At 42.6% G+C, this 16,584-nt stretch overlaps 1 protein-coding gene across 1 annotated transcript in view; it reads left to right on the top strand.

Moving 5' to 3' along the window:
- Positions 1-15,273: 15,273 nt before the first annotated feature.
- HS6ST3 (heparan sulfate 6-O-sulfotransferase 3) overlaps positions 15,274-16,584 on the top strand; it is a 379,435-nt gene continuing 378,124 nt past the window's right edge. The window contains exon 1 of the mRNA XM_054162948.1: positions 15,274-16,081. Coding sequence (XP_054018923.1) covers positions 15,519-16,081 — 563 coding nt within the window. The 5' untranslated portion in view covers positions 15,274-15,518. The remainder of the gene's footprint in view (positions 16,082-16,584) is intronic.

The raw sequence follows: 16,584 nt of genomic DNA, 5'->3' as shown, positions 1-16,584 counted from the left end.
GGACAGACTGAGGGATTTGGGGCTGTTCAGTCTGGAGAAAAGAAGGCTCCGAGGTGACCTAATTGTGGCCTTCCAGTATCTGAAGGGGGCCTACAAGAAGGCTGGGGAGGGACTTCTCAGGATATCAGGTAGTGATAGGACTAGGGGGAATGGAATGAAGCTGGAGGTGGGGAGATTCAGGCTGGACGTGAGGAGGAAGTTCTTCCCCATGAGAGTGGTGAAGCCCTGGAATGGGTTGTCCAGGGAGGTGGTTGAGGCCCCGTCCCTGGAGGTGTTTTAAGCCCAGGCTGGATGAGTCTCTGGCCAGCCTGATCTAGTGTGGGGTGTCCCTGCCCATGGCAGGGGGGTTGGAACTAGATGATCCTTGTGGTCCCTTCCAACCCTGACTGATACTATGATAAGATGCAAACGTTTTATAGTATAAGTTTCAGTGAACTATGTATTTCATCAAAACAGCAATAAGTGAAAGTAAGTTGAGCTTCATCAGCGTATTCAGTTTGCTGAAAGTAAAACTTTATTTTTCAACAGACTGAAAACAATTTTTGAGCCGAAAAGCTCCCTTTCACCCTAACTTGGAGGTAATGTAAATGTCAAACGCTAGTCAGAAGATGTACCTGTTATCTGGTTATTAATTGACAGCCTCCTGAGCAGTAACTGCTGACATTCTTTTATCTTGCTGTGAGATTGGAGGCTGATCTCTTCAGAACCTGTCAATGTCACTCCTGTGTCAGGCATTTGGGGTGTTTCCCTGGAGAGATTAAGGATGCTGTACTTCATTGCTTTTTGTCCATTCCAATGAAAATAAAGAGCAACTCGGGTTATTTGATTGGCATATCTCAATATAGTGGTATTATGGAATAAACAATGCAAAATACATTTTTTAGCCTGTTAGCTCTTCAGTTTGATTCACAGGGATGAACAGGTGAAAATAAAATTGATGCAGAAGTAACTTACTCCTGGTTTCAACAGCTTGCAGAAGCCACTCAGTGCAACTTTCTGGCAATCAGGATTTAGGTTGCTTTGCTCTGCCTACACGTGCAGCTGCAGTGACAGAAAATGGCTCTCTTCCAGTATGTTTCTTTCCAACTTGTATTAAAAAAGAAAAGAAATGGAAAAAATATTTTGCTTTGTAAAATAAACATAGACACTACAGCTTATACTTAAAAATTATCTACCTCAGAAATGTGAAAAATACACTTCCCAGGCCAGATCAACAAACTGGCATCTCTGGGGATGTCTGTATTGCATAGTGGAGAACAGTAAAATGTGGCTGTAATGGGGAATGCAGCTTCCTTTGGATACACTGGGTCAAGCTCATAAGAAATGCCACTACTCTGTTCTGCCAACAGGGTAATGTGGTTGTACTGATTTCTGGCTCCTACCATAACAAATCTGAGCAACTGACTATACCAATGGTTAGAAACAGGGATTACCTTTAGTACCACAGGTTTTTCTGAGTCTGACTACTCTAAGTCCTGGCTTACTGGGTCAAGTTCATCATGTAGCCTGCGCTGGTACTTCTAATGGTTGGTTGTTAACTGGTATGATGTCCTATTTATTCTTTTACAGAACCCTATGAGGTTCTCAAGTGTTGAACAAAAGAACGTTTTTCTTTCTTTACCTAATTCTAACTTGTGAATCTCCATATTTAGTGGAAGGAACACAGATGATGATACACCAGTGATACAAAATTAGCCTGAAATGTACAATAAGGCTATTCAGTCACTATAGATAGTGGTTCAACTAACAGCCACATACTCTTTATTTTAGACATAGTTTGTTACATACAAATGTGTGGGAGATTATAACTTCAGTAGATAGAATATTTATTAATAAAAAATACCAAGTTGAGTATTTTAATTAATAAGATGATATAATGTGATGATTTAAACTTGAAATTTTTTATTAGTCATTTTAATAATTTTATTAATACTTTTATTAATAATTTTATTAATAAATTTTTATTACTAATAACCAATTAATCACTATTTTATGCACAGATTCTAGTGCATGAGTGTGAGATACATCCCATAACTGGTCTGGTATATGCCATTTTGAACCCGATTAGAATATTAACAATTATTTTTGATTAAAGAATGAAGCTGCAATTCTGCCCCTTGTCTTCCAGATGGTAACTCGACAAGGGGCTTGTGGCTTAAACTATATACAGGAAACATCACTATGTCAGAGGCTAGGTGCGGGGCCTTTAAACTGAACCTTAGCTGGTGGTGAACACGAGAAAAGATACACTGTGTCTTTGTAGCTAGTTAGGCTGCAGCTGGCTGCCGCCTGCCTGGCTTGCTCGGGGGCTGGTTCCCGGGTCTCCCAGGGCTGAGGCTGCAGCCGAAGCTGGCAGTCCCCTGGGGAGCTTCCCTCCAGACATGGTGGGGACTGCCGCCTTCTCCCATAACTGCAAGGGAGGGGATGAGATGTAGACTTCCGCCAGTTGGCAGGTTCCCTTGCAGGGCCTGGGCAGGTCCCTGGGGGCAGCAGTCCCTCCTGGAGCTGCTGCTTGAGAGCGTGGGTGGTGCTGCTGTCCCCGTGGGGTTGGGGCCTTTCAGGGTCAACCCATGCTGCGAGGTGGTTGGGGCTGGCAGAGTGGCCCTGCAGGGCGGAGGGTGTAAGGCGGTGCAAAGAGGCGGCAGATTCCCCTTGCTTGGCTCGAAGTGAGCGGGCAGGACTTTCTCACGGGTGGTCCTGTCTGAGTTACCCTGGTGTTTACAGGGCAAGCGGAGCAGCAAAGGTGGCAGCTCTCTTTCTCTCCTGCAAATGGCAGGGTCAGGCAGGATGCAGCTAGACGCCGTTTCTGCTTTTGCGAGCTAGTACACAAAGAGTTGTGGCTCACTGGTCTCCCACTTGTAGCTGTGGCAGATGTTTGAACTTGCTGAGATTCAAGCAAGTTTTCCCCATCAACTGGGCAGTCTTACCCTTGGGGGTACAGTCCCCTTTAAGATGCAGTGGTTCTCTCCAACTGGTGGATCTGGCAGATGCGATGCTGGCTATCTGGAGCTTCAGCAAAGGGCCCTGCAGGCTCTCAGTTTGCTGGCTTCTCTCCGTGCTGCAGAGGCCAGTAGTATGCGTGCAAGTGAGTGGAGCTTAATAGAAGCAATAGCAAGGAGCATAGTTGCAAGGGCAATAGCGCTTAGGCAAAGAGAGCAAAGAGGCAAAAAGTAACTTGTTTACCTCTGGGGTCTTACTTATAAGTTTCTCGAGGCTGAGTTTGGCCAATAGGCAATCTTGTAAACAGACAGCTTTAGCTTATAGAAAGTGTGCCCTTACTTGGCAGTGACATGGGCATCCCATGCAGTGGGTGCATGTTGTTGGTTACCCCTTAGAAGGCAGGTTGGGTTGTTTATGCCATCTGAATGGTGCCTGAGGTCATTGTTCCCCTCAGCTCTGGGCTGAGCACCCACTCTGGAAAGGAGTGTGGAAGGGGGAATGTGGCCAAACATGTTGGGCCAAGTTTTGGCGATATCTGGGGCATAATTCTGGGCACATGGTGCCTTCACCACATACGTGCAATGAAGTTGCTCAGGACAATTAGAATCATAGAATCATTAAGGTTGGAAAAGACCTCTAAGATCATCAAGTCCAACCATCAACTCAGCACTGCCATGACCACTAAACTATGTCCTGAAATGCAAGATCCACATGTTTTTTTAACACATCAGGGACAGTGACACCGCCACCTCCTTGAGCAGCCTGTTCCAATGCCTGACCACTCTTTCTGTAAAGAAATTTTTCCTAATACCCTATCTAAGTCTCTCCTGGCACAACTTGAGGCCATGTAGTGCAGCAGCAGCATCAAAAAAAGACACTTTAGTGTGAAGGTACATGTGCATTCATAGAGAGAACAGAGTATTTCCCAGAAGAAAGGAGTAGAATTTGACTTGCAAGCCACTCATATGTGAATCAAAAGGTGCTATTGCTGCATCAAGGTGGAAAAGATAAAATACCTGTACAACAAAGTATATCAGCGATTTTTCTTTTTCAGTCAGCTCAGTGAGCTGAGTTCTGAGTCCTTTTCAGGATGTCTAAGAAAATGTAAGTTGGAAAATTAGTCAATGAGTTCTGAATGTGCACTCAACCAAGTCACCTTAGACAGAAGTGTGGACTGCAGAACCGTGGCGTACTATCTATGCAAAGTGGAGTGTAGCTTTTCTTTGAAGGAACTCTTCTATCTTCTTAAATCTGGTTCAGACTTGCAATTATATTTTCACCGGTGCAACTTTGCATATAGACGGCACTATCCAGTGTCTTTGGTGAAAGGTATAAGCTGGGAGGCAGGGCTGTTCAACACAGCAGACTGAACTATAGACTAGGCAGGAGTGAGAAACCACTGCTGTGCAGTCCCTGTGTGTGGTGTGGTGTTCAAACCACAGCAGAAGCCAGGCACCAGAACCAACTGGCTCACAGGCTGCATGTGGCTGAGCAACCATAAAGAGAAAACATGCATCTCTGAGAATGGTATCCCTCACTTCATAGAATCATTTAGGTTGGAAAAGACCTTATAGATCCAACTGTTAACCTATAACTACCAAGTCCACCACTTCACACTGAATCTCTTGCTAGTGCACCTTAATGCAGGAAAGAAAAATATACGACCCTTGTTAAAAAGATGCTCCCTTCTGCATTATGTTGTTCTGATTTTCAGACTAATTTCAGAGAGTGGTGGTATTCAGGATTATACCCTGTCTTTTCTGTGGCTGTGACTCTTGACTAGACAAAGCACTTAGCAGCCTGAGGTAGCTTTGAAGCTGGTCGGTCCTGCTTTATGCACAAGTACAACAGGATGACCTCCAGCACACTCTTCCAACCTAAACTATTCTGTGACTCTTAAGTGTAATTTATTTTAATTAAAGCTTTGTGCAGCTAAAGCAAACCAGAACAAACCATGCTGCTTTATTGTGTGCAGCACAATGGATTTGTTTCCAGTGGAACAATTTCCAGTGCTGCTTTTCAGATTTTGCTATGTCCCTTCTCATCCATCTATCATTTTGGTAATGTTCATAGCAAACTAGCAGATAGGTTTCCTGCCTGTCAGGGCTCATTTCAGCTCACTTCCTAAATGTGAAAAAGAATACTTATGGACAAGTCATCTAAGGCTATTCCTTCCAATAATTTATGCTGATTATCTTTAGAGGGAACATAAAAATATTGCTTTTGAATTATGCAAATTAGTATTTTATATCCTTTTCAGTTAATCTGAGTATATAAATTTTTCAGTTTTTATGATTTATACACAAGGCTAATTACAATCCATTGTGAAGACAGCTTTAAAAATCAATGTAAAAAATAACAGTTACACATAAATGGAAGAGAAGAAAAAAGTGAAGCCACAAGCTATTACACACATAATGAAAATGGATTTATTGCTCAAGTCTTTTATTACCTTCCATTATTAAACCATTAAGAAGGTCCCTTAAGTTTAATCCAAATTGGAAAAGACACCATGCACATATATATGATATTCCAAGCAAATATATACTAAAGGAGCATCATGAGAATTAAAGCTCTCTGAAGACAATTAAGAAATATGTAACCCACATCTCTGGAGTTGGCATGATGTACCTGTCAATAAATTATGAAGTGTGTACTTTAAAATGTTCATAAACCCTGGGAAAGGCAGGAATTACAGATTTTGTTTAGTACTGGAACAGGCAGTCCTAGCACATATCTTTGGTTTCAGTGGCACTACCCACTCAAAAATCCTAGGATGTACTGTCCCAGAGAAATAAGGGGCCACTGAACACTTAAGTAACTGCAAAGTTGTGGGTTATATCTATGTATGAAGAGATTAAAATATGCATATTTGTGGAGCTTTGCACCTGTGTATTGAAGTGATTGCACATAATTAGCAATGTGATTATCAAATATGTTTTCACATACCGCATATAATTAGACTTACAGAAACACACTACATTTAGAATATTTTAATGTAGATAAACTTTGAGAGCAAAAATGAAGTGTTATTAACAAAATGCAAATTGTTTAACCCCTAATATGCTAGCTTCTGTTAATGCTACTGAAGCCGTGATGTGCAGTTCTAGGCTATGGGACACTGAAGATGCAGGAAGGAAGTAAAAGAAGGCAACAGGATTAATACTAGAGGCATGTTATCTTGATGCATATGCCTTTGCATGTATTTGTCACTAAGATAAAGTGGCCATGCATCAAGACAGGTACTTGGCAAACTTCCAAGATTATACAAAGGTACATATGGTAATCAGATACAACTAATACCTCATCTTACAGTAGAGGAAAATCATATTTATCTGTTAGTTTGTAATAAAGCTAGGTTTCTCACTGGAAACCTCAGCTTTATTTTGGGTTTTCTATTATTCTTTGATCATGACTTCCCAGATTAAATGAAGTTCAATCAGAAATATGCTGCTGGTACCGGCTATTTGCATTTGAAAACTGCTATTCATACTCTAATGTTGATAACTCTGACAGTTATCAGAAACAATATACTGTATTGTATTAGGCTGATATACATAGACCTCCTGAAAGGATTAAGATTAAACAATTGGTCTGCTTTATCATACTAAAGAATGAAAAGTAAGATCCTGCCTGCTGGAGGTCCCAGCAAACTTTTTGCAAAAGCGTCTTTCTAAGAGTCTTCCTTCCAAAAGAAAGTGTAAGCTCCCATTTTCTCCACATTTTTACTATACAGTTTGGGTTCTCAAACACTCTATTACAGGAATGCAATTTTTAAATCTCTGTACAGCTTGTATCCTACTATTTTTGTCAGTTGAGAGAGTGGATCATAATTATGTTAGAAATATCTGTATTTAAGTAGAATAGCTTTACAGCATATGAAATTCCATGTTATAAACTTCAAGAAAAATATTTGAATGCTTGTTAATTTCCAGTCATGATTTACATAACCAGGGATGCATGTGCAGGGCTGGTAAATATTTTAGAGATCAAATTCTGATGTTTTGCTTACAATTAGTGGTCTGCAAGCCACAGTGTGACTACACTGCTGTGGGATACCTCTGTCTTCTCTTACTCTATTTCAGCATTCTTTTTTGCCACAAAATTATGAACAACATCGATAATTTATAGGTACATGCTTCTTCTCACTAAATCACTTCAACTTAACATACCCTTAGACCCCATGGTCAAACAAGCTGCTTTGACCAACTTGTGTTTTGATCTCCTGCTAGCCAGAGAATTATTTCTTCATTTTTTTGCTAGTTCTTAATCTGAACAAACACTCAAGCAATCTTCACCTCAACTCTCCTGAATTTACAGTTTATTCATCTCAAACCTGTCACAGAGTTGAACAATTTTTCTTCCCTCTCATATTTCTTCCGTAGTCATTGGTCTGTCACAGACAGACTGCAAGGCCAACAGATCCTTCCCTCTGCTGAGGTTTAGGGGAACTATTTGTACCTTGACATTTGCTGCCACAATTTGATGCTATAGGTTAGAATTCCCAGTTTTTCTGGTAATTACAGTTCCTAGCATACTTTAATCCAAGACTATAAGATAAATTAGTGCTGGAGGCGCATGTCTCAAACCAAGGCTTCAAACTGAGTAAGAGTATCTAACCTGTCACAGCATTTGTGATTTTCTGCACTCTGACTTTTGTAGGCCAGCCATATTTGAGGTAATATGAGTAACTCAACTGTAGCCCCAACTGTGAAATAACTTACATCCCTTCATAATTAAAAACAGGTTCCTCTCAGCACTTTCCGGAAGTCCAACTGAACTTTTAACTGATAACAGGACAGTATTTCACTGGGTCTTGGTAGGACAATTTAGAGAATAAATATCACCATTTCTACATTTTGTGAATACACAAAAAGAAAATATTTGATCTTTGTATGGCTATAAGTTAGGGAGAATTATTGATGATATGCCTTCAGGTGCTTATAAATGATAGGTAAATAAGAAAGAGTAAAGAAAAATCCTCAAGGAAGAGTTGGAGTCCTTCTAAGAAAGGGGCAAATTGTTCTAAAAACTCCCGTAGCACACATGAAAAAAAAGAAGTGCAGTTCTTGAATTCAAACTTCAAAGTAACCAGGTTGGCTTGTTGATATGAATCCAAGAAAGGTCTAGTAAGAAATAGTGGCAACATAGAAAGTGGTAACAGTTCTGAACTAGCTGTGATTTTCAGTAAGGAATTGGAGGTCAGTTATAAAAGAAGGGTTCAGACTTGCAGACGGCTGTGAAAGCCAGATAGGGGTGGTAGAAGTTGAGCCTAAGCTACCATTTGCAATGCCTTTCTCCATTTTCCATCTGTACCCCACTGAGATCAGATGAAAGAGATGAAAGAGTCTGAGATCAAATACTACAGAATTATGTTTTTTCCATATCGGAGAGGGAAACTTCTTGGAAGATTTGTTGCTGTAGCTACTGGGGCTTTTTGGTTTTGGTTGGATTTTGTTTGTTTCATTTGGGTTTTTGTACATCACTTCCCAAAGCCTGAAAAGATGAACAATAAAAAGGAAGGTGGGGAGGCCTGGTGGATCATTTCTAGTACTACTAGAGATTTATTTATCAGAAGACACTAAGGTTTTTAGACTTCATACAAAGTTGTGATAGGGATTTGAATCAACTTAGAACATATCTATGGATGGCACGTTTAAAAGTCAGTTCTGTAGTTCTGTAGGACAAGATACAACCTCAACAACTTTGACAACGTTAGCAATTTGACTTCTAGGCACAAGCAAATGTGCTCCAGATAAACTGACAGTGAGGTATGTTATGTTTGATGGGGACTTGCAGCTTAAGGCCACCTGAAAGGAAGAAAAATGTTTTTGTGGTATTGTGAGAAGAACCCAATATTGCTGTGATGCATATCACCAGGTGGCAGTGTTACACAGTCCTGCAACTCCTGTAAGTTTCTGTAGGGAAAGTTTTCCGGTCTTGGGAGGAATACTTACAGAGATGTAAATATTAGTCTTTGTTAAGCAGAAGGAAGCATGCAGCAATTCCAGAAAAGGCAGATCTCTCTACATTGTTCTCCTGACCAGAGTCAGATCTTGGGAGGAACTTGGGCACTCTCTTTGACAGCTTAATGTTGAAACAAGGGAATTTATTGCATGATGTTGGACTGTTTTTTGCTGGGAAAAACAAAAGACAATATGCAAATGCAGTAGTGGCACATGATTGACAGTGACTGAGTCTGTAGCATTTCTACTCATACCAGTGAGGACGTGGTACAGATGACTTAACTGTGGTCTGTAATAAGTCCACAAGAGCTGCTCTCCATTCTAGAATGTGCATCATAAATATTGCAGGATTCAGAAGGCTGAGGGCTGGAAGGAATGCATGTAAGTATGTCTAAGTTCTTCTGTGCACAGAGCAGAAATGAGAGCAATTTGCTGTGTCTGTCCTTCTCAACACTTTTCTCAGGCTGTCTTCATGTTGAGAGCATATACAAACATCTCTGTGTTTAGGCTTTTGGGGATTACAAATGCTACCTTACATTTCATACTCTTTGTTTTCTTCCTTTGGTGCAAGACCAGCATTTGCTGCTGGTCATTTGATAATGCATCTTCCAATAATTGGAATATTTGAAACTCCACTCAAATTATCTTCCCACTCACCAGCTTTGGCCATATCATGAAGCTGCACACGTCTTTTGAATGGCAACAGCAGCCAGAGGCTCTATGGCTAATTTGCAGGCACGGGTCACACTGTGCCTCATCCTTGCTACAGTTCTGGTTATAGCAAGATACCAGCAAGGTTCACTGCCGCTTGCCCTTAATGCCACCCCATTCTCTAGGCAGGGAACTTCAGAAAGCCCCATATGTTGCCCTACATGCCAGAGATTTTCTTTGCTAGCTAACATACTGTAACTTCAGCCTAAGTTTTGTAATGTAACTTGGATATGCTACAGGGAAGAAAGATGATAATTTCCCTCCGCCCCTCCCCTTAAATTAAAACCTGAAAATGTTTAGTGGTGTTGTCGACATCAATAAATTAAAAATGTTCAGGAACTTTCTTAGATACCGTGACTAAATAACTTGATGTGGTCTGTCCTATATTAAAGCTGTAATCTTGGTCACTGAGTTCTGGTTGGAGATGATTTCTGGAATGGTTTGACATCAAAACTGTGTCTAGGAGTTGTCAGGGAGAGTTGGCACATGGTCAAACCTGGTTAGAGCATTTTCTCACTCTTTACTCTGCCATATGCCCATGTTGCAAAACCCAGGAATAATCCCTGGTGCAAGAGCAAAAGATGACCAAGTTTATGTGGTAGAAATGAGATATATCTATAAGGCTCTAGTTTTGGCTTTGATCTAAAAAATCTAGCTCAGAGTTTCCAGAAATGTTCCTTTTCTGAGTAACAACTGTAACTAAACCAAACATACTAGAATATTTTTACAAGATGTTATATGGTTGTAAATGAAAGAAATTTTTTAGAATGCTAGAAGTGATTTAAGATGTTCCAGTTGTCCAGGTTAGCATCTTACACAGGTAGAATGATGAATATTTAAAGCAGAATATAGTTGATCCTTTTCCTCATAAAGAAAACATGCAGCAGTGTGTAAGGAATGACTTGCAGAAACCATCAAGTATAGGCTAGCACACATGCAACTGACTGAAAACTGCTTCTATATTGTCTGCATTCATACTAAAGGAAATAGAATGGGATTGTACATTTAATAAAGTTATTACATCCAGAAAAAGAATGGCAAGCAAGAGAAGTGAAAATTTACAAGCCTCATAATGAACTGCAACTTCATAAGATGGACTGGTGAGAGTATAATGCATCAATTGTTTTAGAAGGAAGCCTATAGCACTCTATGTGCTGTTGAAATAGAAGGTTCAGCAAGTGCATATGCTAAAATTTAATCTAGGAGCTTTATGCTATAAACCTAGGAACAAATTAATCCCAGAGAGATAACTAAAGTTAGCATGAGTTTATTAATTTAACAATTCTTACCCTTGTGACAAGGGAGACACCTGGGACTTGCTGCACAATGAAAAATTGGTTTATTGGAAATCTCAACTGGCTGCAAGTATTGAAACAGCTTAGGCCAAGCAGTGACAAATAATTTAAAGAAACCAGCATGAGGTAGATGTCACTTTAATTTTTCATCAAAAGATCTATTAGATGTTAATCTTGTCAGACAGATAATTGCTAAATGAAGTTTTTGTTCCTTTGCTTCATAGTATCATTTGCTTACTCATGCATTTTTTACAACCCTTGATGTTGCCACTGACACTGTTTCACGTGCCCATTGCTTCCAACTAGCAAATACTGTACTGACCATTAAAATAAATGGTTACGTTTGCTAGGTTTTATTTTTAGCAACTTGGATCATGTGTTGAGTGTTACCTTGGAATTGGCAAAGGGAAGGGACATACTGTGTTGGAATTGAAAAATAATTTTGTGTGCACATTTCCCCCTGTCAGTACATCTCTGGTAGAAATGCCAGGAGAGCTGGAATGTAAATTTTAACCGGTGAAGGGTATTCGCTCTGAAATTGTTACAAGGGATAGGTCATTTCAGGATTGTTTCATTTGAATGCTTGGTGAACTCTGAGCAACATGGTGACAGCATGGCTTCTTGGAGAATTTGTGAGAGTTTCTCAAAGTAGCGTGTAATTGACTTTGGATTTTTCTTGCGGTTAAATTCTCACTGGGGATTTATAGATGAGTTATATTTGAAAGGGAAAATGTTGGGATTGATCAGTGTTTGCAGTTTTTAGGGCTTTGTTTTGAACAAGCTCATGTTCCTGTTAAATCGATGGTCCTTATCATCGCTTCATTGATGCTAATGAGTTACAGCCATTGACTTCTACAGAAACTAACTGATTCTATGAAAGCTTAATCCCACAGGGCCTGGCATAGTAATGTTGACCTCTAAAAAGGGAACATAAAGCATTACCAAATTGTGGTAGTTTCAGGCTATACCTTTAAAATTTTTTCACAGACCTTGAACAGACAGAACAGTAGTAGAATGTAAATAAATCACTGCTGGGTGTAAAAAGGAAAATAATGATCATTCTAAACAATCCCATTGGAAAGATAATGGACTTAAACTAGTTGTACAAAACAATCTGTCTTTCTTTTCACTTCTTTGGCTCTGGCTGATGCTTCTCCTGGCTTTACTGACCTTGGCTGCACTGCTTTGTTGTGACTGGTATTAATAATTTCTCTCTGTTTTCTTTTCTCTTGTCCCTTTGTGTACAGGGGGATAGGGAGAGAAACAGAGAGGGGAGAAGCTATTAGCTCCCCCTAGTCTTTGGTCAGGGGGGTCCTTGTGTTGTTTATTAATTGTAAATACCTGTAAATATTGTAAACCCTGTATATTTTGTATATATTTGTTGCATTCCCTTGTAGATTGTAGTTTTGCTTGTAAATACAGCTTTCATTTGCTTCCAGCTGAGCTGGTCTCACAAATTTAACGTTGGGGGGAAATTTTCAACCCACCACACAAATGAAAATTGTATGTTCTCTATGTAGGCATACTCAGATGAGTATCAAGAGACTCAATTTCTCTCTGGAGACCCCAGCTGTTACCGAGACTAGGACCACCTTCAGTGTAACAGGATGTAACTGCACATTCTGTATGCAACTGGGAAGAACTGGATGGTGGTTGGAAGTACCATAATTTGTGACTGTACATAGAGAAAGGTCTACAAACTGGCATTAAGAATAAGAACATTCATAAGTAAAAGCCTTTCTATGAAAGCTGCATAAACACATTAATTCAGGTTGGCCTGCGTGTACTTTCTGCTAGTTTCAGAAAAATGATAGCTTTTTTAAAAGTCAAGTTTTTCATCTAACCCTCATTATAAATATTTTTATTTCTCTCACATGTCCATTCTGTCAAAAAAAATAAAAAAATTTGCCAGTCTTCACAAATCAGTAACTGTCTTGAGTAAATTTAAATTTAAAAAAAATAATTAACTGAAATTCACAGTTTCTTTGCATAGCAAATTTAGCTTTGATCTTTTCATGGAGATGAAGGTACAGCATCAACAATTTGGTATTTAATGAGAAAGTCTTAAATTATAGTAGCATTTCTGTATCTTACTAAAAGCATTATGAGATATACTTCAGTCTAAATCCTTTTAGCAGTGCTCTGATTCCAAATACAAATTTACCCACACAAGTCTTACTAGTGCTATGCTATTCTGTTACTGAAACAAGGCTATAGTTAGTGTTGCTTTTAAAAATGATGATTGTTTGTTAGTAATGAGTAGGCCAACTGATAACAAAATGCTTCTGTATCTTACATGTACTAGTATTTACATTTCTCTGGGAAGATAAGCTCCTCATGCTTTTAAAAATGATGATTGTTTGTTAGTAATGAATAGGCCAACTGATAACAAAATGCTTCTGTATCAAACATGTACAAGTATTTACATTTCTCTGGGATAGGCTTCCTATCACCTAGTAAAATAAAAAAAGTCCACACTTGGCAAGCACAGGGAGTCTGAAAGAAGGTGGTGGGCACAGCAGAGAAGAGTCAGGTCTCCCTACAGAGAAGATGTATGCTCTGTTTCTCTTGATGAAAAAGAACATGGTGATTTTCTAAGATATAAATGCTGTTCTCCACTTTGGTAAGGGTGCGCACCTCTTGTTATTACAGGAAGAAGACTGAACAGGTTTGTTTGACACACAGAGAACTGTGAGCCTGTTTCTCACATTCTGCCAGAGGATGGGGGGCTGGGCTTCTAGTATCACAGTGCTGTTAATGTATTACATTGGTAAAAGTCTGAGCGCTGTGAGATCCCTGGAAATGTGTCTTAAGTCAGGTGGTATATGCCGTTGTTCCTGTGGAAGAAATATCTGGAACATCTCAAGATCTTTGAACTTCTTTTGTTTACTGTCTTGTGGTAACTTCTATTATCTGTGGCAAGCTTAAATGGGAGTGGATACTCTCTTCCAAGAGTCCAAATAGCCTAACTTTTGATACTAAAATCTTCAACTTAAAATAATTTGGTTTAACTGTTGTTTTTTTTTTTTTCCCTAAAGTTTTAAATAGTCCTATTGGAAGGCATTACTCTTTTATCAGAAGTGGCTTCCAGAAGTGGTCTTTAGAGTTGAGCAAGAAGTTGCATTAGCGCTGTCAGATGTCTAATTAATCCTTCAGTAAATAAAGGCATTCTGTAATTAAGTAACTGAGATGTGCAATCAGTTCTAACATTAAATGGTTTGCATATTAATATGCTATAACCTAGGAGCTGTACATGGCATGTATTTGAATATGTAGTGTTTGTATCAGGCTTCTTGAAATACCAAGAATTCGTTGCAGACAAAACAGCGGTGGTTTTTTTTTTGGCAAAACTCAGCTAGGTGTGGCCTGCAATGAAAGATTTTAATGTCTCTTAAAAAAAAAAGTTTTCAAAAAGGCAAACAACACCGTTTCAGACTGAGGATTGTTCTAAGTATATGAAGGGGCCTTGAAAAGTCGGCTTTTGAAACTCGTAATTAATTGTTGAAGAATCCGTATTACTGCCTCAGGGAGGTGAAACTTTTCTGCAAAGCCAGTGCATTTGGGACATCGTGCTTTGAAGACCACAGGAGGGAACAGCACTGCGGATCATTTAATCTACTATTAATTAGTTAATCTGCGTAGACCGACCTAGCTGTATGAAATACTCAAACGCTGCGGTTATAAACACAGGCTTGAAACTGCAAACGGATGAAGACATCTACAGCATCGCAAACCCCCGTGCACAACTTCAGGGTATTCAGGAGTTCAGAAGGAAAAAATAAAGCTATTTATTCCCGCCGCACTCCGCTGGTGCCAGTGGCAGCATCACCACGCCAGGAACGGAGGCAGCGCGGGGCGGGGCGGGGTGCGGCGCAAGGCAGCGGGCGCGTTCTGGAACCAGCCCAGCACCGAGCGACTCCGCTCACACCGCTTCCTACCAGCGCCCGCTGCAGCCCCGGTCACCTGGAAGGGACCCCCTGTCAATCTCATTGGCTGCCCTCCGCTCCGCCCCCGACGTCTTGTTGGTTTCTTCTGCCTCACTCCCTTCCTACCCGCGCGCGATTGCTCTCCGCCCGATACCTGAAGGGGATCGTGGAGCGACTCGCATCACTCCCGTTTATTCGCTACCCTCTCTCATTGGCGGTAGAGCCGGCGTGCTTTGCCCACCCATTGGCTGCCCAGGCGGCCGACTTTGCTCCGATTGGCTTGCTGGCAGGGGCCGCCCCGCAGGGGGCCGAGCGGTGTGTTTGGGCTGGAGAGTTGTCGGCTTAGCGGAGTCGGAAGCTGCTGCTATTGCCACCGCTGCTGCCGCCCAGCAGCGCGTGCCGGCGTTGGCGCGAGGCGCTCCCGCCACGGCGCCTCCCGTTCGGCAGGCGGCTGCCCCTCGCCTCAGCCGCGGGGTCCGGGCGCGGGATGGGCCGCCTCGGGCGGGCTGACGCGCGGCTCGCTGGGCTGGGCTGAGCGGAGTGAGCCGCGACCGCTTGCGAGGACCATGCCGTCGGAGAGGGAGCCGGACGCCCCTCAACTGCGGGATCCGACTGGGCCGGCTTCACTGGCAGCGCCTGGCAGCGCCTAAGCCCGCGCCGCGCTGCCCTCGTGCATCGCCATGGACGAGCGCTTCAACAGGTGGCTGCTGCCGCCGCTGCTGGCGCTGCTCTTCTTGCTCATCGTCTACCAGTACGTGTCGCCCGCCTGCCCCGGCGCCGCCTGCCCCCGCCGCCCGCCGGCCTCAGCTTCCCGCCGCGGGGGGGGCCCGGCGGAACGAGAGGAGGAGGAGGCGGCAACGGACGCCGCGGAGGAGGAGGCGGCGGCGGCGGTGCTACCGCGGTTGGTGGCCAAATTCCCGTTCGCGCGGGGGGAGCTGTGTCGGCGGGTGCGGTTCGACATGCGGGGCCGCGACGTGATCGTCTTCCTCCACATCCAGAAGACGGGCGGCACCACTTTCGGGCGGCACCTGGTGCGCAACATCCGCCTGGAGCAGCCCTGCTACTGCCGGGCCGGGCAGAAGAAGTGTGCGTGCCACCGCCCGGGCGGCGACAAGGACACCTGGCTCTTCTCACGCTTCTCCACCGGCTGGAGCTGCGGGCTGCATGCCGACTGGACCGAACTCACTAGCTGCGTGCCCGCCGCTATGGAGCGCCGCGGCTGCGCCGGCAACCGTACCCTCAGGTCAGTGCCGGCCGCGGGGGGGGATGACGGCGGCTTGCCCTTCGCCCGCCGCCCCGAGAGAGCCGAGGTGGCGGGGAAACCCGCCCGGGGTGGCCGCAGCGGGGCGGCGGGTGGCAGCCCATGCGTACTCAAATGCTTCGCTGTGAGACTTGATTCCCACATCCTCGAAATCTGATCGCGCTTTTCCTAGCGCTGTAGGAAGGCTTCCTCCTGGTAAGCGGGTCCCGCTTTCCGGTAGTTTGACAAGAACTGTCCGTTGCCGTCATCATTAAGAAGCAAACGGGGGAAAAGAGCTTATCTTCCACAGGAGGTTGTAGTTGGAGCTGTTTTCTGCCCACCTTATTCGCTGCCTGTCTTGCATTCGCTTCGCCTCGAATTTGTGCTGATTCTACGAAGCACGTGTGCGGCTGTTTTTTGTACAGATTAGCGGGAGAGAAGCTTGGGTTTATGCAAGTTTCTCCTATCCATTTGTCCTTCCCAAACTTGCTTTTATTCAAGCGTAA

The sequence above is a fragment of the Dryobates pubescens genome, chromosome 7, assembly GCF_014839835.1.
Source record: "Dryobates pubescens isolate bDryPub1 chromosome 7, bDryPub1.pri, whole genome shotgun sequence".
NCBI classification, from domain to species: Eukaryota; Metazoa; Chordata; class Aves; order Piciformes; family Picidae; genus Dryobates; species Dryobates pubescens.
Note: the sequence above shows the minus strand (reverse complement) of the source record. Positions and strands in the feature narration are given on the sequence as shown.